A 23,584-nucleotide genomic window follows, 5' to 3' on the forward strand; every position below is an offset into this window, starting at 1 on the left:
TTCAAGGTTTTGTTGACCTCAGTGTGTGTGTGTGTGTGTGTGTGTGTGTGTGTGTGACTGAAAGGAACTTTAGATCTATCCATAGTTTTTCACGTGTTAAAATGAGTAAGTGCACTACACACTAAAAATTACCGAATAGGTCTTTTTTTTCACAACATGAAGTAACATGAAACTTGCTGAGGTGACATTGTGAGTGGCGCTATAGTGTGACTACCGCCGAGACGCGAGGAACGTCACGAGATGTTTGACGCTGTAATGCGAGAAAACAATTAAACTGATAATAATGAAAATTAAATAGTAATCCGAAAAGAATGGGAGATCTGCAGAAGAGGTCAAGGTTTTTGGGAGGAAGTGGCGTGAACTGTACTGACCAACTGTGATTTACGTTGCCAGACCTACACGAGGCCCATCCCGCTGTGACGGCCAGCAGCAGTGTTGCCAGCAACGCGCAGCCGCCAGCACTCCATGCCTTATTGTCTCGTCCCTCGGCGTGTTCATTGTCAGGCTTATTTGAAGAGTCTGGTTTTGATCGCACGTAAAAACAGATGAAGTAATAGTTGCATGAGAGGACGAAACCCTTGGGGAGATAAAATCAGGTAAAAATATTAAGTGACAACTGAGCGCTAGTCGCCAGCGAGCGACGAGAGAGTTTGGAGTCCGAATCCTGATTCCCAAGTGGGTTTAGTTTCTCCTGAGCCTGGTCAGAGTAAGGGTGTGCGCTGCCAGCTCTGCGCCATGGTGTGTGAGCCAGCGTTGTGTAGACTCAGCCAGGCCCTCGCGTCGCCACTCGCCCCGATGTGATGCGGCCGCAGGACAAGACAATGAGGCTCAAGATCCGTAATTTGGTGCAGCAAGCTGCCGTGGCCTGCGTGGGCCTGACTTTGTGTGTGTTAATACTCCAAAATTTAGCTCATAGCCTGCGTGACTCTGCGGCGACAGCGGAAAGGCCCAGCTCGCCCAAGTTCCTCCCCGTGCAGGCGTGGCCGGAGCGCGCCCCAAGGTCCCTGGGCAGAGACTATGAGGTGGCCGCCGGGGCGAGCGACTCCAACACTATCCTGGGGGAGGGAGAACCCTCGGGAGGAAGGAGAGAAGAGAATCTGGAGGAGGAAGAGGAGGCCAAACAGAGACGTCTCTTAAATACCTTAGTAGCAACGGCTACTGCCCAACCCTCCACCAGCCTTGATGACCTCTTTATCACCGTCAAGACGACTCGAGGATTCCACCACACGCGCCTCGACCTCATCCTCAAGACGTGGTTCACCCTGGCGCGGCAACAGGTGGGTCTTGCCACGCGCACACTCGCCTCTTAAATATTCACTATAATAATTTAACTCATTAACTTCTGTGGACAACGTAAGCGTGATATACTAAGACCGCTGAATGAAATGCACCGACTGTCAAACGTTGCTGCTACGACCGTACGCAATTGTCATCTGTAGAACACGCCCGTGTGCAAGAGCGTCGTACGTGCTTGTTTCCAAATCACTTGCTAGAGCGCACAGAATCGCTGGATAGGTTTACTCATGTCTAACTCCCTTCCCATGCATGCGGTGAATGAAATGCTGGTGCTCATGGGAGGGAGGAGAGCATTACAATACTTTAAAGATTATGCAAGGGTGGTATATACGTAGTATCGCATGAACACACTAAACAAAAACGAAATAAAGCGGGATGAAGGTGTGTGTGTGTGTGTGTGTGTGTGTGTGTGTGTGTGTAGGGGAAGAAAAGATTGGGTGGTGGTAGTGGCAAGGCGCGGGACAGTCGGTGGCTGATAAGAGGAGGTGGAGTCACTTCCCGAGGGTGGGGGTCTGTCCTTTGTTGTGGCTTATCACCTGCCGCTCAGCTGTGTCGCTCACAGACAGCTGAGCGTCTTGAAGCCCAGATAACGCCGTGTCGTTGCTCCTCGTCTTTCACCTTGCACTCTGCCAGATTACTTTGTGATTACTTAGTGGAGAATGTGCAGGCAGTTCATTCCTTATCCAATACTTTACAAATCTAGTTAGATTTTAGAGAGCTGCTTTTTATAGTTTATTTAGTAAGACTTTGTTTATCTCATATGCATATTTTTCCTTTAAATCCGCAATAGAATCACTTCGACTTAGGTCACTTATATGTTGGTTAATTATTATAATAGCGATCTGAGTCAGGTGAGGAGTGTCTCACCTCATATTTATGGTGTCTGTTAATCTCACGTGCATCTTTTTCCCAAAACTAAACCTAGAGTAGAATCACTTTGAGTTAGGTCATGCATATGATCTTAACAGACCAGCGACTTTGGTAATGTGACGAAGCGTGTCATACGTGGCATGACCTAGCTTAGGGCCAAACGTCACACTTATCTCCGCTGTAGCATCGCTCCCACTGCGCCTCACATATCAGTGTTCCTTCCTTAACCTTTATCTGGTACTCTTGAGTTTCCCACGCATATATGATACGCGTGCACCACCTCTCTCTCTCTCTCTCTCTCTCTCTCTCTCTCTCTCTCTCTCTCTCTCTCTCTCTCTCTCTCTCTCTCTCTCTCATTGTTAATGACCCTCGTCCGTCGGCCTCGCCTGACCCGACGCCTCTCAATCCTTGACCTCAGCCAGAGGAGAGGTCAGGTCACCAAGATCAGGTGGCCAGAGCAGGGGCAGCGAAGTCAAGAGAGTTCAAAGTTGGTTGTTGTTGTTGTTGTTGTTGTTGTTGTTGTCGTTGTCGTTTTGTGTCTTAATACCGAAGGATGAGGTGGTGAAATCGTAAAATGATAGTAAATAGTAAATTTTAATAGTAACTGCAGTAATAATAGTAAATAATGACTAATGATAAAAAAAGAAACCGCGATGATTATAGTATTTGCAAGCGTCAAAACGAGAGAGAGAGAGAGAGAGAGAGAGAGAGAGAGAGAGAGAGAGAGAGAGAGAGAGAGAGAGAGGATCATCACGCACAATACATCACGGGGTTGCATACATTTGGTCAAAAGAGAGAGAGAGAGAGAGAGAGAGAGAGAGAGAGAGAGAGAGAGAGAGAGAGAGAGAGAGAGAGAGGAAAAAAGAGCAGGTGTTTGAAGGTAACTTTTTACAAGCATGACGTCACAGCTCCTCCCTCCATTCACCCCTCTTTCCTCCTCCTCCTCTTCCTTCTCTTACATGACATTGTGTTCGGTGTGACGATGAGTGGCAAGAGAGAGAGAGAGAGAGAGAGAGAGAGAGAGAGAGAGAGAGAGAGAGAGAGAGAGAGAGAGAGAGAGAGAGAGAGAGAGAGAGAGAGAGAGAGAGAGAGAGAGAGAATATATCCTCTTTAATCCTTGTTAAGAGTATCCCTTCCCCCTTTCCCCTCTCACCCCCTCTCCCAGTGGTGTGATTGCGTGATGGTGATTACAGTGATGGTCCAGTGACACCTCTGATTGAACTCTTCCTCTCTCTCTCTCTCTCTCTCTCTCTCTCTCTCTCTCTCTCTCTCTCTCTCTCTCTCTCTTGTCCCCTCATTTTCTCCCCTTCCTCTCCATCATCCCTCATTTCCCCTTACTGGTGCGTGTTTGTCCTGCTCTCCCCTCATCAGTGGCCCTCATTGCTCTCTCTCTCTCTCTCTCTCTCTCTCTCTCTCTCTCTCTCTCTCTCTCTCTCTCTCTCTCTCTCTCTCTCTCTCTCTCTCTCTCTCTCTCTCTCTGGCCGGATAATAGCGTGTCCGGATGATCCACTTAAACCAATAGATTACAATTACTGAGTAGCCACCGAGACTCCATGCGGGTGTGTGTGTGTGTGTGTGTGTGTGTGTGTGTGTGTGTACGCGCGCGTGTATGTCTGACCCGTGTTCTGAAATGCTTTGCTCTCTCACCACGATTGTTTTTCAAGGCCACAGCGATGACTAATAATCCTGTTCCCAAGAGTGTTTCCCCTGTTAATAATGTAGAAATCTTATCAGTATGTCACTAGAACCGTAAAAACACCGTTAAAAAACCCGTGTAACTTCAACTATGTAGAGCCTTTTGAAAGTAGTCGAGGTGCGGCTCAGAAGCGTTTCAGAATACGGTCATGCGTTTGTGTGTGTGTAGATAATATGCCGTGTGTGTGTGTGTGGATAATGTGCAGAGGCGTGGGTGATTACCGGTGGGTGGGGTGAGGATGTGTCTGATTGATTGAAGTGGAGTCAGGTGGAGTGAGGGACGTAGGTGGGGTGTGAGTGGCGGAGGAGGCCTTTGTGTGTGGAAGGAATGATGGTGGAAGGGGATGCAGGGATTGGAAGTGATGGAGGGAGGCAGGGGTATGCTGGGGAGAGACAGGGAGGAGTGACAGGAAGAGACAGAGGTGGAAGGGGAGAGAGGGTGGAGCAGTACTGATGATAAGAGGACGGAAGACACACGGATTGAATGACGCCATACACAGACACACACACACACACACACACACACACACACACACACACACACACACACACACACACACACAAGGAGTAACGCGAGAGGCTGGGAATACGTCTCGTTACGACCCTCACTCGTCTCAGCCACCAGACCAGATTCCGTCTCGCGCGCCTCCCTCCCCTATCCGCTTACTGAAATCTTAGCGTCCACACGGCCCTTTTTGTGAGGCCACGCACGGTACTCGTCACCGTCTTAACCTCGATTTATGGCCAGCAGGACCCAGGCGAAGACCAGATCCAGGCTAGACGCAACACAGTCATCCCGTGTCCTGTTGGTCTCCACATGGGATCTTTTATGGGTATTGCAGTGTAGGTTCAGTTTTCTTTCGTCATTGTGTGTGTGCTTGCAGTAACATGAAGGGTGTTTCAGCGATTATATCGTATTTGTATTATCAGTATTAGCGGTAGTTTTAATAGTAGAGGTAGTAGTAGTAGTAGTAGTAGTAGTAGTAGACTTGAAAAAATGGTGGGGCTTAGTGAACGACAATGGTCCCATCATAGGGTACACACCCAATGCCGCTAAGTCCGTCCTTATTGTAAAGCCTGAACACTATGACAGTGCAGTGGATAGCTTCAGTGGCAGTGGAGTTATAATAACAAAGGATGGACAACGGCATCTGGGTGCTGTCATCGGAACAGAGGAGTTCAAGAAGGAGTACATAGGAGAAAAGGTGAAGGAGTGGATACATGAGGTGGAAGTCCTGTCTGACATGGCCAGGACTGAGCCTCATGCAGCCTACTCTGCCTACACCCACGGCTTGCAGCATCGATGGAGATTCGCCATGCGCACCATCCCAGGCATCAGCCCTCTCCTTGCACCACTGGAGGTCTCGATAAGGAACACCTTCCTCCCAGCGTTACTGAGATACCACACCATCGGAGATGGGGAAAGGGCGCTGCTCGAACTTCCACCAAGACTGGGCGGGATGGGAATCACCTCCCCTGAGAAGTTGGCGACTGTGGAGAACCTCAACTCCCTCAAGCTCACCAGGTCCCTCACAGAGAAGATCATTGCTCAGGACGCACATGGTGAAATAGCCCAAAGTGCAGTCACTGAGCAAGGACGAATTATATCTAGAGATAGGCAACAACATCAACGAAACTGTCTCGAAGACCTGATAAACATCCTGCCTGCAACCACAGTGAGAAAAATCCTCACTGCACAGGAAACGGGAGCCTCTAACTGGCTAACGTCACTGCCCATCAGAGCGAAGGGCTTCAGCCTCAACCAACAAGAATTTGTCGACGCCATTGCTCTGAGGTACGGCTGGCCGATGGAAGGACTCCCCAGTACTTGTGTGTGTGGCTCCCCCAATGACGTCAACCACACCAGGACGTGCAAAAAGGGGGGATTCGTATGTATCAGGCACGATGAGGTGAGAGATCTGACCGCCAGCATGCTCAGGGAGGTGTGCCACGATGTCTCCACTGAACCGACCCTCCTGCCGCTAGACGGCGAGCACCTGCGCTACAGAACAGCCAACACCACCAACGAGGCTCGAGTCGACGTCAGTGCACGAGGGTTCTGGACAAGGGGACAGAAAGCATTCATGGACATACGGATCTTTGACCCGATGGCCGCCTGTCACCACGAACTCTCCCTGGAGGCCGCCCACCGCAAGAATGAGCAGGAGAAGATCCGAGCGTATGGGGAGAGAATCCAACACGTTGACCAGGGCAGCTTCACACCTCTGGTCTTCACCACATCTGGCGGGATGGGCTCCAAGGCTCAGTGCTTCTACTCAAGACTAGCCGACCTAATGGCAGAAAAGAAGCACCAGCCAAGGAGCCATGTCGTCGCATGGATGAGGTGCCGTCTCTCATTCTCCCTCCTCAGATCTGCCCTCCTGTGTCTCAGGGGGACAAGGCATTCCACTCCCATACCTGCAGACTTAGGAGGCCTCGACTGCGAGGCTACAGTGGTGGAGAGTGGCATAAGAGTAGATAGAGTAGAGGTAGAATGAATTTATAGTTAACAACTAATGTGTATATTATAGAGTATTAGATATGGTTGGATGCCACAGTCATTAGCGGGAGCTGGGGCTAATGACCTCCAAGTAATGGAGCCCCTAATTGACACATCAATAAACATGGGGTGGAGGTATTATTCTTTATATGTAGTAGTAGTAGTAGTAGTAGTACTAGAAGTTGTTGTTGTAGTAGTAGTTGTTGTTGTTGTTGTTGTTGTAATAGTAGTTTCGTGTTATTATCATTATTATTTTATATAAGACGGGTTCTGGCTTGAAGCAACAAAAAATAACAAAAAAAAAGGCCTACTGAAGAGTAGTACTGCTACTACTACTATTACTACTACTACTACTACTACTGCTACTACTACTACTACTGCTACTACTACTACTACTACTACTACTACTACTGCTACTGCTACTACTACTACTGATACTACTATTATTACTACTATAATTATTATCATTAAGCTGATATTACGTAATGAGTGATACATTATTTTGGTGATGGCACGGCGTCAGTGTTGGCGGCGCTGCGTCAAGCCACTCTGGGGACACACACACACACACAGACGCCAGCATGCATGTGTGGCTCACGTGGCAATTAGTCTTCATTACAAGTGATCCGCGCTGCTCTACGACCAGCGCGGGAGGGTCTGTGGTGTTGTTTGTCACATGCAGGCAGAGAGGAGCCAGAACCGCGGCGTTGACCTTCCCTCCTGCTTACTTAACCTTTTCAAAGTCATTCTTGAATCAGATCGTCCTCGCAAAGCCGCCGCTCGATAAAGCTGACCTTTACTTTGCTACGCGGTGCAGGGCGGGGCGGGGTAGAGCGGAACAGGGTAGAGCAGGGCAGGGGTGCTGGTGGGGGATGGAAAACTCGTTCCCATGGGACAGGCCACACCCCGGGGCTGTGGGCACTCAGCCACTCCTGCTCGCCCCGCCCTTTCATCCTCGAGTATTAAATAGGACGATTACATCCCTCTTTTGGAGCGCAGGCCTTCCTCACAATGGATACTTTCCTGCTCGTTCATGACGTGTGTGTGACGTGTGTGTGTGTGTTATTTTCGGCCCTCTCGCTTCTGTCTCCTGTCGTCTGCTGTTCCCTGCCGCCGTCCAGTATCTGATGGGATCATTACATTCCCGTTTAGAAACTCAGGCCTTCTTAAGAGCACTTTTTTTTTCTATTAACGCGCGGAGCGTGTCTGTGTCCCTCCAAGCCAGCCCTCGCCCCGCTCCTGCCCTCATCACCCGCCGCCCTCCACCACCACTGAACCAACACACCTCCTGGAACACGGAACTCACAAACGCGACCCGTAAAAGTGACACTTTCTCACGGGCTTATGGGTTTCGGAGGTTCTTCCACGGAGTCTCTTTTAGCCTCTCAGCCCTATGCCCCTTGGAGAGAGCGTGGCGGCACAAAGGGGCGGCAGATGGCTGGCTGGCAGGTCGGCATTGTGGATTGGAATGGAAGGGCAGGGGGTGGAGGGGGGCGGGAAGAGGGGGGTGAGGGAATTGAAGTCGCCTTAAAAATAATGTGTCCCGCCTTAAGATGGAGCTGGTGGGGTTATTAAAGGCTATTCTGGGCGTCAGGGGTGCGGGAGTTTTACGTCTCGTGTGTGTGTGTGTGTGTGTGTGTGTGTGTGTGTGTGTGTGGGAAGGGGGGAGAGGGATCGGATTGTGAGCAGTGCAAGGTGGCAGACAAGACAAGGCTGTGTAGTGATGGGTGGGGGGATATGGACGGACCTTTCCTCTTTCTTGTGGTGGTGATGGTGGTGGTGGTGATAGTAGTAGTAGTAGTAGTTATAGTAGTAATAGTAGTAGTAGCAGTATCACACCACAATTAGCAGCTTTCATTCATCCTTCCCTCCTTCCCTCCCACCAACCTTCCTCTTCCCTTCTCTCCTTTCGTCCTGTACACACATAAATCACAGCCTTCATCTTACGTAGTACCTCCTCGCGGCACCAAACTCCGCATCGTTATCTCATCTACCGCTTCCCCTTACCTCTTATCTGTTGGGGCTCAGATATCCTCAGTATTCTAAGAACGGGCGTGGCTAGCAAAAATTTAGTAAGCATTTCAAGTGTAGCTAGAGTGAAGTGCTTTGGGGTCGGAGCTGCGTGATAAGGGGACGGCAGTTTACCCCCGGTGTGGTCATTCATCTTGTCTGTGTTACAAAGGCCACTGATAGAGGCGATCACGGCCCTTTGTAGAGGCTCAGATTGCCAGCCCGCAGTAAACAATAGCGCCATCGAGTGAGGGCCAAGGTTCTTACTCTTTTATTCTGCCGGTCCTCCTCATCTCTCTCTCTCTCTCTCTTCTCTCCTCTCTCTCTCTCTCTCTCTCTCTCTCTCTCTCTCTCTCTCTCTCTCTCTCGTGTTTTTCTTGTCTCATTCTGCTGCTGACCTTCGTTCATTTGTCGCATTGTCTGCCACGCCTCATAACCTCGTCCAATATTTTTTTTTCCTTTTTTCTTTTCTTCTTTTTCTGTCTGTTTGTCTGTCTGTGTTGGAAAGTTCATGAACTGTATTGCGCATTTTCTTTATTTATACATTAGCCTCACTTGCTCTCCTCCTCCTCCTCCTCCTCCTCCTCCTCCTCCTCCTCCTTCTCCTTCTCCTCTTACTCCTACTCCTCCTATTCCTACTCCTCGTCCTCCTTCTTCTCCCTCACGCGGAGTCTCGTATGATTCAAGGACTCAAGTGAAGGATTTTTATCTTTCCTTTCTCTCTCATACCATGCACGATGACATCAGCGGCTTGGAGGAGGCGGACGAGGAGGCAGTTTATGCAGCGTTCCTAGCCACACAATACCGAGCACTACATCACTTCTTCAATACCAACTTAATTAAAGAATAATGAAGACATGACGCAGCGCTTGGCCGAGAGAGAGAGAGAGAGAGTGAGAGAGAGAGAGAGAGAGAGAGAGAGAGAGAGAGAGAGAGAGAGAGAGAGAGAGAGAGAGGCCAGTACCCCGATAACGACAAGGGGGGAGTGAGCTTACTGCCCCGAGAGAGAGAGACCAAGGGCGAGAGGAAAAAACAAACAGGAACAAACACAACGAGTGGGTGTAACAAGGACGAGGAAAGAAAAACCGAGAGAGGGAGAGGACAGCATGTAAAGAGGGAGCGAGTGGGAGAACAAGTGGGAGAGAGAGATGAGAGGACATACCGAGAGGAAATGAATGATGGAAGAAGGACCATGTGGGAAGAAATAGGAGAGAGAAGGAGTGGTGTGGGAGGGATAGGGGAGAGAAAAGAAAGAATAAATGAGTGTTGAAAGAAGAAGACGATATACGGAAAGGGAATAAGTGATGTAGGAAGAAGAAATAAAGATTACGTACTGAAAGGAAAGGAGTGATGTAAGAGCAGGAAGAGAGAGAGACAGAGAGATAACCAAGATAACCCAACCCAACACAGCACAGCACAACACAGCACAGTACAACACAGCAGTAGCAGTAGTAGTGGTGTCGGGGCGCGAAGACACAGCCATTAGCGGCCGGCCGTTCACACGTCGCGAGCGTTGGGCTGGCGGCGACTCTTGCTTAGGACCCTCGCGGCGGCACGCATTTGCATCTGGAATGAGGGAGAGTGAGAGGTAATTGGGAGGGAGAGGAAGCACGAGGAGGAGGAAGAGGTGTGCTGGTAAAGGAGAGGGAGAGGAGGAGGAAGAGTGCTGGTGGAGAAGAACGAAGAGGAGGAGGAAGAGGTATGTTGGTAAAGAAAAGGAGGAAGAGAAGAACGATGAAGAGGAAGCAAAACTGGATAATGAGACGGCAGAGATAGATAGATAGATAGATAGATAGAGAGAGAGAGAGAGAGAGAGAGAGAGAGAGAGAGAGAGAGAGAGAGGAGAGAGAGGAGAGCAGAGAGAGAGAGAGAGAGAGAGAGAGTATCACTGCACTGTCTCTTGTAACTCTACCATCCCTTATTTACCCCGTCGACCACAGTGATCCCGTCTCTCCCTCCCTCTCCCTCCCTCTCCCTCTCTCCCTACACATGAGGGCGGCGGGCGGCTGGCTGGAGTAGTTTTTGCAGTTGGTTACACAGCATGCAGCGGTATTTTGATCTCTTTCCTGTTATGAGCAGTCTGCAGCAATAGTCAGTAGTAGTAGTAGTAGTAGTAGTAGTAGTAGTAGTGGTAGTAGTAGTAGTAGTTGTTGTAGTTGTCGTTGTTGTTTTTGTCCTAATAGATGAATAGCAACCACAATAGAATAATGGCATGGTAATAGTAGTGGAAGGTAGTGCCAGAAAGTAGCAGTAGCAGCAGCAGTAATAATATAAGTAGTAATAACAGCAGCAGTAGTAGTCGTAGTCGTTGGGTGTCGTTGAGCTTGGTGGACAGAGGCAGCCGTCTTGCCAATGCCCTCGGCCATACAAACAGCCCCACGCCCCAGTATTGTGAGTGAATGAGCGACGGGAGGGGCAGGGAGTGAGAGAGAAAGAGAGAACGAGAAAAGAGGGGAGGGCCGAGGGGGTGGAGAGGGAGAGAGAGAGAGAGAGAGAGAGAGAGAGAGAGAGGAGAGACGAGGAGAGAGAGAGAGAGAGAGAGAGAGAGAGAGGGACTGGGGGGATAAAACCTGAATAATATCAGGAGAATAAAGGAGAGAAGGGAGAGGGAGGGAGAGGAGGGAGAGGATTGCGTCTTGGTTGGTGGCCGCGTCCCCGACACAACACAACAAGCTGGCGGGCGGGTTGTGCTGTGAATTGCCTGAGTGGATATTGGATCCCAGCGGCTCCTCCTCCCGCCCGTGTGTGTGTATGCAAACAAACAGATGCAGGCGGCCGTGGAGGAGGCGAGGCGAGGCGGGCTACTGGAGGTGCTGCAGGAGGTGTGTGTGTGTGTGTGTGTGTGTGTGTGTGTGTGTGTGTGTGTTGGTTTATTCCTTCGGTGGACAGTGCTACTATAACTCTTCTGTTTCCTCTCTCACCTCTGTGTGTGTGTGAAGTAATGGGAAGGAAGGCATTGACGTATTTTGTAGGTTGTAGAGTACAGGGAGTGGGCAGGTTCTGTAGCGTGCTAGCGGTGGACGGGAGGGTGACGCGGGCTGCTGGAGGCACAAGACGGTCGCGTGCATAGAGCGAAGGTTCAGTGTGGCGTACTCTTGTCTGTTGGTGTTACTGTCGACCCTTCTCCCTCTCCTGCATAGCTAATGACTTTAATGGACTATTTGGGGCACCTGCTTTCTCTCTCTCTCTCTCTCTCTCTCTCTCTCTCTCTCTCTCTCTCTCTCTCTCTCTCTCTCTCTCTCTCTCTCTCTCTCTCTTAATTAAAAGGGCAACGTAGATGAAAGATCTTCTCACGGGTGTTTCCTCTCTTTCATAGTGCAAAAAAAAAAAATCTATCATACTCAGTAGAAATATAAAAAGACACCATTGAAACCCTTGATAGCCTCCACCAAAGTCAAAGTAGAAGTCAAGATAGAGTGCAGAAAAATCTGAGTCCTATCGTTCATCTGTGTGTCTTTAGAAGCATTGCCTTGAGTAAGCTGAGAAGGGAGGTTGTAGGAGGCGATAAGACGGGGAGGGAGAGAGGGAGAGAAGGGGAGAGAGAAGCTTACCTGTGTTGATCAAGGCTCTCCTCGCCCTTCACTGGGAGAGGAGGGAGATTATCACGAGATATAACAGGGAGAGAGTGAAGGAGGGACGGAGGGAGGGAGAAAGAGAGAGAGGGAGATGGTACCCGTGGGAGCAAAGATCTTGTCCTTAAATTTGTCTTCTTTATTTTCATTTTCTTTCTTACTATACTGTCTCTCTCTCTCTCTCTCTCTCTCTCTCTCTCTCTCTCTCTCTCTCTCTCTCTCTCTCTCTCTCTCTCTCTCTTATGGTCATTGCCCTTTATCTCTGTTTTCTCTCTTTCTCTCTCTTTTTCTGTGTGTGTGTGTGTGTGTGTGTGTGTGTGTGTGTGTGTGTTACCAAGTGGCCTAGATGAATAATTACACTTGTACACACACACACACACACACACACACACACTGACGCACGTTCAGTTTCCCAGGCTCTCTCTCTCTCTCTCTCTCTCTCTCTCTCTCTCTCTCTCTCTCTCTCTCTCTCTCTCTCTCTCTACTCTCTCTCTCTCTCTCTCTCTCATCTCATCTCACCCTCCCTCCCATCTCACCCTCCCTCTCTCTCCGTCTCCCTTCTATTCACGTGCCGTCAACCGAGTGAGGACTGACTGGTGGTGACTGGCGACGTATTGTTGGCCACGGCGTCATCCCCTCCTCCTCCTCCTCCACCCATAAGGTTAGCGTGATAACATGCCCCACCGGACAGATTGTGTGGCAGTGAGAGGAGGGAGGGTCTCTCTCTCTCTCTCTCTCTCTCTCTCTCTCTCTCTCTCTCATTGTCGGAGTCTCGAATTATTTGAATGTGGAATATTTCATGCATGACTAGTCTTGCGTACAGGGTGAAGCAAAAATTAAACGTGTATTGTGCTGCTTCACCACTTCCTCTGCCACTTCTACTACTACTACTACTACTACTACTACTACTACTACTACTACTACTACTACTACTGTAACTTATTATTTTATTATGATTTTTAGTCAATGCCGTGAATAGTGATAATAATAATTGTAGTCTTTGTTGATGTAACGGTGTGTCCTGTAATAGTAGTAGTAGTAGTAGTAGTATAATACCATGGACACAGACATTTAATTGCAATATGCATATTGAACAGTGGAAATATTCCGGGCGGAGAGAGAGAGAGAGAGAGAGAGAGAGAGAGAGAGAGAGAGAGAGAGAGAGAGAGAGAGAGAGAGAGAGAGAGAGAGAGGAGAGAGAGAGAGAGAGAGAGAGAGAGAGTAATAATGAAAGTCCTTAGTCACTGCACATATGTATACATTCACGAGAGAGAGAGAGAGAGAGAGAGAGAGAGAGAGAGAGAGAGAGAGAGAGAGAGAGAGAGAGAGAGAGAGAGAGAGAGATTTCGTAGAGAGCACTGTTGAAACTCGAGGCGTTAAAAAGCCGAGCTGGTATCAGGCACCGAACTCAACAGTTGTTCGTCGCCTAGGGGGGATCGAGACCCGGCGAATTTGATCCTTCCTCTGTTGTTAGTTCCCACACTCCCTGAGCCCCCGTGCCCTCCCCTGTACCCCACCCTCCTCCTCCTCCTCCTCTTGCTCACCCCTTCCCATCCCTTCCAGATGAGATTTTAAGTGTCTTGTTATTGTGTTTGTGTGATAAGTGTTAATTGTCCGCCTCGCTGACATGCTCTTGTTGTCGCTAGTAGTAAAGTAGTTGTTGTGGTAGTGGTGGTGGTGATTGTGGTAGTAGCAGTAGCAGTAGCAGTAGCAGTAGTAATAGTAGTAGTAGTAGTAGTTCATTTCTATTGTCAGGGCTATTGCTATTTTTATTGCCACTACTACTACTACTACTACTATTACTAACTACTACTACTACTAACTACTACTACTACTAACTACTAACTACTAACTACTACTAACTACTACTACTACTAACTACTACTACTACTAACTACTAACTACTACTACTACTAACTACTAACTACTAATACTACTACTACTGTTATTATATGTGCTCGCTGAGTGAATTCTTCATTATTTTTCCCGTAGTTGTAGCATTATTATTATTATTATTATTATTATTAGTAGTAGTAGTAGTAGTAGTAGTAGTAGTAGTAGTAGTAGAAGTTTATTAATTGTTGTCATTTCCACTACCAGCACCACCACCATCACTGCTACTACTACTACTACTACTACTTTTCCGCCTCGTAACCTCGCAGGTCTCAGTGTTGTCTCCTCGCTACACTAATCGTCCCGTTCTCCCATCCTGCCTCGACACAAACAGCGAATGGTTCCTTCCTTTTATTCCCCAGCAAATAGGAAATCTGAGCAAATATTTGTGGTGTGTTATCCCACCCACGCTTCCCTCTCCCTCCCCTTCACTTCCCTTCTTTTCCCTTCCCTGTGTCCCTTTCTCTCACATCCCGTCTCTCCCTCTGTCCCTTTCCTTTTCCTCCTCCCCCTCCCTCCGTCCCTCCGTCCATCCTTTTCTCCTTACTTTTATTTAACTTTTTAGTTTATTCACCTGATTTCTCTGTTCTCTATTTGTCTAATTTTTCCTTGTATCTTTCTCCTTTTCTTTCGCTTTAACTTCCTCTTTTTCTATATTTCCTGTTTTTCTCAGTAATTCCTTTTTTCCTCTCCATTTCTCCAGCTTTTTCTTTACTCCTTTCTCTTTTCTCTTGTTTTAACTTCTTTCTTCTTATATTTCTTGTTTTCTTCAGTAAACCTTCGTACTTCCAATCTTCCTCACTTTTTCCTTCTTCAGTAGAGAGAGAGAGAGAGAGAGAGAGAGAGAGAGAGAGAGAGAGATGTGAACAAAACAGGACTTCTTCAGTATGATGACCACGGAAACCCAGCAGACCACCGCCACCACCGCCACCACTGACCACTGTCCAAAGCCTCGTCTCACCTGCGCGACAAAGACATCGCCGCCGCCACTGCTCACCTCAAACTCATTAACGCCTTCACTCTGCCTTCGCCACCGGAATGAGGTTGTTACTCTCTTGTCTGTCTTCCGATCTTCCTTTTTCTTTATTTTTCTAGTCCTCAAACCTTTTTTTTTTTTTATACATCTTTTGTGGTGATACATGTAAAGGATATGTAAAGGTTGTTTGGTTAGTTTTTTTTTCTATTTTCTTTCTACCTTTTATTTTCTTTGTCGTCGTTTTATTTTTTAAATCCTTATTTATTGTTATTATTATTATTATTTATTTATTTTTTTTTTTTGTCCCTTGATACATGTCAAGTAATTCTGTTAATTTATTTGTCCCTCAGAAATGATCGCCGTCACTTTGCGTTCGTTGGTTGAACCAGTTTCATAGGCAAAGGCAACTCAGAAGACTTGTATCCTTCACTGGTTTTCTTTCCGTTTCATTTCTCGTGTCTTTATGCCCATTACAACTCTCTCCCAGCACTGTGCTAAGCTTGACGCGTGTACGACCTACAATTTGCTTAAAGATTGCAATGCATCGCCTTTCAGTGTTCATAACTTTCACAGCGACGCGGACACGAGCACACCGGAAATCCTTATCGCCTTGTGAAATGTTTCTTATCGAAGGGTTTTGTTCGTGGGATCTGCGTTTCATAAACTTCACAGTAACATTATCTCCCCACCTGCTCACCGTAACATTATCGCCCAATCTGTGTGTCGAGATACCAAAACAACAGGAGGGAGGTGTTAGTGAGTTACAAGACAGCCTTGTGGATGGTAAAATATCACTTCGCCTCCCACAGGAATACATAAGCAGGCGAACAAAAAAAGGCAGGTCGGTAATAACATCCCTGATACACTCTACATAAAGCATTCACAATCTCCTGTCACATTAACCTTCCTCCTCCTCGCAATACTCGCATAGGCCTCGAAAGGAGAGAGAGAGAGAGAGAGAGAGAGAGAGAGAGAGAGAGAGAGAGAGAGAGAGAGAGAGAGAGAGAAACACGATAATTACATACACGTGATCCATAAATTGGTCCAGTGTGGGTCTGTGACGTGACGGTCCAGCCAAAGGGACGTTTACAAACAATTTAACTGGAGGCAGGTGAGGGGCGGCGGCGGCGATGGCGAGGGTGGTGGTGGGTGAGGGTCGAGTGACTCCTCAAGTGGGCGGGAGGACTCGATTGGGGACAGGCCTATATTTACCGCCCCGTCGGCCCGTCACCCTACACTGTAACGGCCTGGGGGGGTGCTTGGGAACGCCAGGGGTTTTGGGACTCGGGGACCTGGGGACTGACAGGGGGCGGAGATTTTGAGCTGTGGGGAGTGGGGTAGGAGACAGGCCACTGGGGAGGGAGTTTAGCAGAGGGGGTGCCCGGGGTGCTAATGAGATGGGTGTCCTCGTGGAGAAGTTGATGGCGTGTCTCAAACCGTCTTCAGAAAACACTTTGCTTCTAATTATGAATCTTTGTCGCGTTAGTCGTTCATTTGTCTTTTTTTTTTGGCGGGGGGGGGGGTGATCCATGTCTTCTTTTCTTCAATTCTTATGTTTCTTGAAATTATAGATAACATTCCGTCATATCACTAACACCGCTTCTTTGCAATACTTACCATTGTCGCTCCTTTCTTCCCTTACAATCTTCAAAAAACACTGCTTCTTCAATTATTGTGTTTCCTTTGTAAATAATCTTCTTTCGTAGAGTACCTCCAACAGTTTTTTCCCTTTTCCCTCCTTTCCTTCCTTATAATCTTTAGAAAAAACATTGCTTCCCCAGTTCACTTATATTTCCTTCGTAAATTTTCCTTATCACCACTATCCCTCCCTTGCATCACTCTCCCTCGTCGCTCTTTTCCTTCTCTTCTCACTTTTTCAATTTCTTGCATTCCGTTCGTAAGTAGCCTTCCTTCATGCCTTCACTATCCCTCCTTTGCAACACTTTCCCTAGTTGCTCCTCTCCTTCCCTCCTCACTCAGCGGGCACAGCGTGAGAAGGCCTGGAGCAGCGAGCGGGACCTTCACATGACAGCCGAGGGAGGGACTTTTATGAGACGTCTCAGGAAGGGAGGGAGAGGAGGACTACGGGAGACATGTGAGAGGGGAACTTCAGACATGTGGGAGAGGCGCGGGTCCCTCTGGCTCGTCTGAAGGGCTGCACTGGCTGGTGGTGCAATCCTGACGGGGGAGAGGGGATGGTGGAAGGTGGGAAGCCTCTCTTGTGGGTCCTCGCAGGTCAGAAAAGTGACGAGTGTGTTATTAAATTTCAAGACAAGGGTAAGGGGCGCGGCTTACCCCACCTGGTGTTCCCAAGGCCTCTGTGGTCGTGAGATAATGTACTTTTCAATACCGTCGCTCCAGGTATCATCATCGTCTTCAGCTTAACCTTGTCTTTCGTTGTAGTTCTCACTGGGCCTTCTACTCTTACTTATTAACTCTTTTTAGTAACGAAGAAGTGAATAAATTTGACCGTCAGCTTAAGTCTTTAACCATGACTATTTTCAAAGGCCACAGAGATGATTAGCCAGTTTCTCGAAAGTGTTTCTCTTGACAGAAATGCAGAAATCCTTTTAATATGTCACAAGCACCATAAGAAAAACACCCTTAAAAACACGTGCAATTTCAACAAGAGCCTTCTGAATATAGTGGAGGTGAGGTGCAGGAGTGTCGCTCCTCGTCCCTGCAGAAGTTAAAAGAGTTCAGCCTCGAGTCAAGTGTTCAAGTCCTCATCAGCGTCCAAGAGCCTCATGTCACTCCTCGACTTCCACACACAGATGAGCTTTTTTTTGCCCCACCATCTGCTGTGCCTCTCATTATCCTCTCAGACCATAACGCTTCGTATCATTTTCTTACACCATAGTTTTTTACAGTTTTCCCTTCGTTCCCTTTGTTTCTCACTATTCTCTAAAATCATGTTTCTTTTATTTCCCATTGAGAAGCTGGTTTAGTATTGTTTTCTTGGCAATTCCACTTAATATCCGATTTAAAAGTCATGTTTTCTATACGTTACAGTTATCTTACTCTCACTCTGTTATGGCCTGTGAGATGACTTTTTCCCCCTTCGCTGCTTCCCATTATCCTCACACATGTTCGCCAGCGTCATCTTGTCTCGCTGACATTTTCCCACCAGACCAGCGCCTTAACACGCCAGGCCAAACTCCGCTTTACTTTCAAACCCCCATCATGTCTCCCATATTCCCTCCTGTTCTTCCCTTTTATCTTGGTTAAGCCAGGAACACTACAGTACATCATCACTTTTCCTTTCATTCCATCTAACCCACTCATGACTTCCCTACTCATTTACTCTCTCTCTCTCTCTCCTTTACACATTTCCCTTCCCTACAGAACGTCTCTCCTTCCCTTTCTCTCGCAGCTAACACACACACACACACACACACACACACACACACACACACACACACACACACACACACACACACTCCTTCACTCTCTCACAGCTCTCTTTCCGACAGAACATCTCGTCTCCTTCCCTCCCTCTCATCTAACCCACTCACCACCACCTCGCTGCTTCATTCTCCCACAGCTCTTCTCTCCCTTTCCCCCCCTATCAGCTAACGTCTCTACCTCCCGACTCCTTCACTCTCCCTTCTACAGCTCTCCTCTGCCCTTCCCTTCCTCTCACCTAATCCACTCACCACTTCACTTCTTCACTCTCCCTCCTTTCCACATCTTCCCTACAGAACGCCTCCTTTCCTTCCCTCCCCCTCAGTTAACTCACTCACCCACTCACCACCTCCCCTCTCTCCTTTCGACACACCACAGATCCCTCACCTCCCAGTTCCTCCTAGTTCCTCGCCTCCAGTCTATCCCTCTCCCGCCTTCTCTCTGCCCCGGCCGCCCCTCCATGTGGTCCCAGTCTCACTATCCCCGGGGCATGAAGTCCTTGTTGGAAGATAATTGCAAGGCAGCGCGGTGTGATTGTAAGGACGGCCTCGTAAATCAAGGGTCGCCTCTTTCGTGGTCATTCTTGGGTCAGGTTGGATTCGGAAAATTGGTGGTGATTGCCTCTCCGCCAGGTAGTATGCGTCAGGGGTGTTGGTGGTGCGTGTGTGGTGGTGGTGCTTAATTACAGGTGTTTGCTGGTAATTGTGGTGGTGTATATGGTGGTGGGGATTGGGTGTTGGGTGACGTTGTGGTGGGGTTAGGATGTGTGTGTGAGTGTGTGTGTGTGTAGTGGTGGTGGTGGTGGTGGTCGTTGTAGCTGGGAAGGTTTGTTTGTTCAGTAATAGTCATGACTCGGAGGGAGGAAAGGTCAGAGGTGTGGTGGTGGTGGTGGTGATGGTTGTTTCCTCAGTGGTGGTGATGGTGGTGGTATCTCGCCGTGTTACCACATTTCTATGATAAACAGGTCACCACCACCACCACCACCACCAGCCAGTCTTGTAGCTTCTGGTTGGCGCTTCAGACTCAAGATGAAACAGTACACTTACCAGACTCTCTCTCTCTCTCTCTCTCTCTCTCTCTCTCTCTCTCTCTCTCTCTCTCTCTCTCTCTCTCTCTCCACGCAATAACAACGTATTTTCCTACCCAGTCATGTACAATGAAACAATAACAATCACTGGAAACTAATGACTCCTCTCCGCCATAAACCAGAGCGTCGCATTGCCACTAAGGGCCATACACTGAAACCTATCCGCGCTGCTCTCCAGCTACGTACTTTCAGAATGTTTCATTTTAAGTGACCTGTTCTAAAGGTGTTCTCAGGATTCTAGTGACATATTAAGAACATTTTTACATTGTTAACAGGTGAAACATTCTTGAAGACACGATCATTCTTCCTGTGGCCTTGGAAAACAGTCGAGATGAGAGAGCAAAGTGTTTCAGAACACAGCACTACTGATCATCTCGCTGGGCCGGCCACTCCCAGGCATCAAGGCGCAGTTACTTGGCCGCGGCGGTGACTCGCTGATTAAGAACTCCCGCCAACCAGCGCAAGAGTGACGTGCGTGGCAAGTAATGCTGGCTGGGAGCGGGTCAAGGGTGAGGGCAGCGGGTGAGAGGCGGGCGACGGCAGCCACAGCACCAAAACAAACACACGCCACGCGAAACGAACCCCAGCAGCAGGTGAAGACTGACCGCCAGACTGACAGATGCACAGATAATAAGCAGTACAGAGGGGGAAATATTATTGTGTAAGGGAGTGTATGTAAGGTGCCCCACACGTCTGAGAGTACACATGTAATGTTTCTTTGCTTCTTGTGAGGATATTAGTACAGTACACAGGGAAGACAGTACAAGGTCGTATAAGGCACCCCACACGTATGAGAGTATGTATGTTATGCTTTCTGGCTTTGTATGAGACGGCTACTCGTATGTGGGATGTATTTATAACTGTCTTAGTACGTGCAAGGAACACCAAGAGGAGACGAGACACGGTATAAGGAAGAATATACGACAACACGAGTAAGAAGGAAGAAAATATTTAATGATAGAAAGAACACAGAAACACGACATAATGGATTTAAAACCAGCATATCTCTAGGTCCCTTTCAGACTTTCTGACTCTACTATTCTGGCTGCAACATTCGAGAACAACAAACTACAATATAAGACAAAGAAAGTGCCGACCTGAATCTATCCACCTCGCTTCACTTCACAGCTACACGATTACCCTGCCTGTTTAACATCCGAGAACAACAAACTACAGCACAAGACAAAGAAGGTATACAGTTAAATCTATCCACATGTTAGTTGATTCCTTACGACAACAACCTCGCATCACTTTACAGCCACACGATGAGTCAACAGCAACGCATCACAAGGCACACAAGTCATCATGTTTACCCAGTGCTGAAAATAAAGATAAAACTCAGATACGTGAAGCGTGTTGTTGACAGGCGGAGCGGCGAGTCAGCGGAGTCTTGAGGTCATAACATGGGCAAATGTTTCCAGAGGGTGAGGGAGGGAAAAAATATCAGCGAAAAACATCTTCAGGTAGCCGAGAGGAGCGCTTCGAGGATGTAAACTGTGGCCAGAGGAGAAGGAAGAAGAGGAGGAGGACACTGAGAGTGGTGATCGGCCGGAGATAATGTGGTAGGAGGGAGGTGAATGGGGGCGAGTGGTGATGAGTATGGGGCGGGGAAGGACATGAGAGGGAGGGAGTGTTATGGGATCTGCCAGGAATCTGCTAACAAGTATCTCTCTCTCTCCCCAGACTTGGTTCTTCACGGATGTTGAGGATGAGGAGTACCAGCGGAAGACAGGTGAGACACACACACACACACACACACACACACACACACACACACACACACACACACACACACACACACACACACACACACACACAAACTGAAACACACACACATAGAGAGAGAGAGAGAGAGAGAGAGAGAGAGAGAGAGAGAGAGAGAGAGAGAGAGAGAGAGAGAGAGCAGCTGGTGTCAATAGCTTACAGAGCACAAGACGCTGAAATAACAAACATGATATCAGCGGCACAATATTTCTTTGGATTTTTATCGAACACACACACACACACACACACACACACACACACACACACACACACACACACACACACACACACACACACACACACACACACACACACACGCGCGCGCGCGCGCGCGCGCACATCGCGTTCCCTGTTACAATGACCTTTGTTAAAACGGTTTGTTAAAAAAAAATATATATATATATATATATATATATATATATATATATATATATATATATATATATATATATATATATATATATATATATATATATATTAATTACTCTCTTACGGACACACACACACACACACACACACACACACACACACACACGATTTATTTTCACAATCTTGATCAAACATTACTCCTGCCGTTATCACTTGCCTCCGCCGTCTGTGATCAGCCTCTCTCACTGCACAACTCTCTCTCTCTCTCTCTCTCTCTCTCTCTCTCTCTCTCTCTCTCTCTCTCTCTCTCTCTCTCTCTCTCACCACTTCCTGTCACCACCGCATCTGTTAGCTGTCATCATCACCCAACTCCCCCCCTCCTCCTCCTCCTCCTCCTCCTCCTCCCTTCTTTCTCTGTCCCACCTGACCCTGCCTTCCCACCTCGCTATCCACTCTTCCCCTCCTCACTTCCTTTGGTTCTCCTCCTCCTCCTCCTCCTCCTCCTCTTCCTCTTGTTTACTCCTTACAGCCATTCTCCTTTCCTTTCTTCATCCCAGCTGCCCGTCCTTCCCTCCTTCCCTCCCTCCTCCCTGTCACCTCTTACACATACCTCTCTCCCTTTTTGCTTAACACACCCACACTCCTCCTCCTCCTCCTCCTCCTCCTCCTCCTCCTCCTCCTCCTCCTCCTCCTCCTCTCATCTTGCTTTATTATTCTTTGCACTCATAATTCTCCTTCCCCTTCTCCATTCTTCTCCTTCATGTTCTCATTTCTCTTCTCCTCCTCTTCCTCCTTCTCTCCTGCAATTCTTATCTCCTTTTTATTCTTCATTCCTTCTTTTTTTTTTTGTTTATCTCTCCTTATTTTCTCTCATCTCAGTCATTAGTTTTCCCTTCTCTCGCATTCCTCTCCTCCTCTTTTTTTTTCTTTTAATTATTTCATCTCTTCCTTCCCTGTCATTCTTACTTCTTTCCTTCTCCCCCTCCCTATTCCGTCCCTCTTTATTCCTTCTTTTCTTGCTATCCTTTCCTCCCATCTCTCACATTTCATGCCTCTCCCTTCTCTTCTACCCATTACTTCTCCCTTCCCTACCCTGCCTACTTCTTCCCTCCCCTTTCCCCTTCCCTTACTCTTCACTGTGCTCTTCATTTCTTCCCTCCAATGCCTACTTCTTCCCCTTCCCCACCTTTCCCCTCCCATCTCCCCATCACTGGTCCCTCCCTCGTCGCCTCATGCCAGTAACAACGCCAATTAGTTAACAGCCACCCTCCCCTCTGCCTCTCCCTCCCCCAGGCGGGCACCTCATCAACACAAACTGTTCGGCGTCCCACAACAGACGTGCGCTCTGCTGCAAGATGGCCGCGGAGTTTGACGCTTTTCTACAGTCTGACAAGAGGTAAGAGAGAGTAAGGTGTCATTTCTGCTGCCGTTCTTTCACTGGGGTCTTGACATCGTAGGTGCTAGCTGGACTCATTCGTTCTCCCCGGTCAGACAAGAGAATATGGTGTCAACTCTTGTCGTTCTTTCATTGGGGTCTTGATATGATGCAAGTTCGTTGTTTTCATTTACTATCCCCGGTCAGACAAGATGTAAGAACGTAAAATATTATCTTTGTAGTCGTTCTTTCATTGACATTGTAGGGGTCGAATTTGGGGACTTGTTAACCTAGGTGCTTATTATCTTCCTTCACTCGCCCCAGAAGAAAGAAATGTAATGAAGGTTCACGGTCTCACTTATGTAGTTCTCCCAGTTATTTCTTTATAAACAAACTTTCATGGTCAAACTTTGAGACTTGATATCGTATGCACTCCTTGCCCTCATTCACTCCCTCCAGAAGAAAGGAGTGCAAGGAAGATTCAAGGACATTTACCGTATTTTTTTTTTTTTTCATTGCCTTCCCTAATTCCACTAGAGTAAGGTGGGCGGGTGAGGAGCTCGAGTTACCTCCAGGGCGGGAAGAGGCAGCCAGAGTATTGTGGAGTTTAGGGCGTCTGTTTGTTGTGTTGGGGGTGGTGGTGATGATGGTGGCGGTGCAGGTGTGGCCTGCCAAGGAGGGAAGATTAATGCAGCAGCGTGGGGAGAGAGGTGGAGAGGGGGGCAGATGAGAATGGAGGCAAGACACCGGGTAAGGACCGTAATTACTCTGA

At 48.1% G+C, this 23,584-nt stretch overlaps 1 protein-coding gene across 1 annotated transcript in view; it reads left to right on the plus strand.

Annotated features, from left to right (window-relative positions):
* The first annotated feature begins 554 nt into the window (after nt 1-554).
* Nucleotides 555-23,584, plus strand: part of LOC135108098 (fringe glycosyltransferase-like) — a 34,571-nt gene continuing 11,541 nt past the window's right edge. Inside the window, exons 1-3 of the mRNA XM_064018752.1 lie at nt 555-1,277; nt 20,988-21,036; nt 22,731-22,833. Of these exons, the coding sequence (XP_063874822.1) occupies nt 801-1,277; nt 20,988-21,036; nt 22,731-22,833 (629 nt within the window). The 5' untranslated portion in view covers nt 555-800. The remainder of the gene's footprint in view (nt 1,278-20,987; nt 21,037-22,730; nt 22,834-23,584) is intronic.

The sequence above is a fragment of the Scylla paramamosain genome, chromosome 16 (genome assembly GCF_035594125.1).
Source record: "Scylla paramamosain isolate STU-SP2022 chromosome 16, ASM3559412v1, whole genome shotgun sequence".
In the NCBI taxonomy this organism is placed as follows: Eukaryota; Metazoa; Arthropoda; class Malacostraca; order Decapoda; family Portunidae; genus Scylla; species Scylla paramamosain.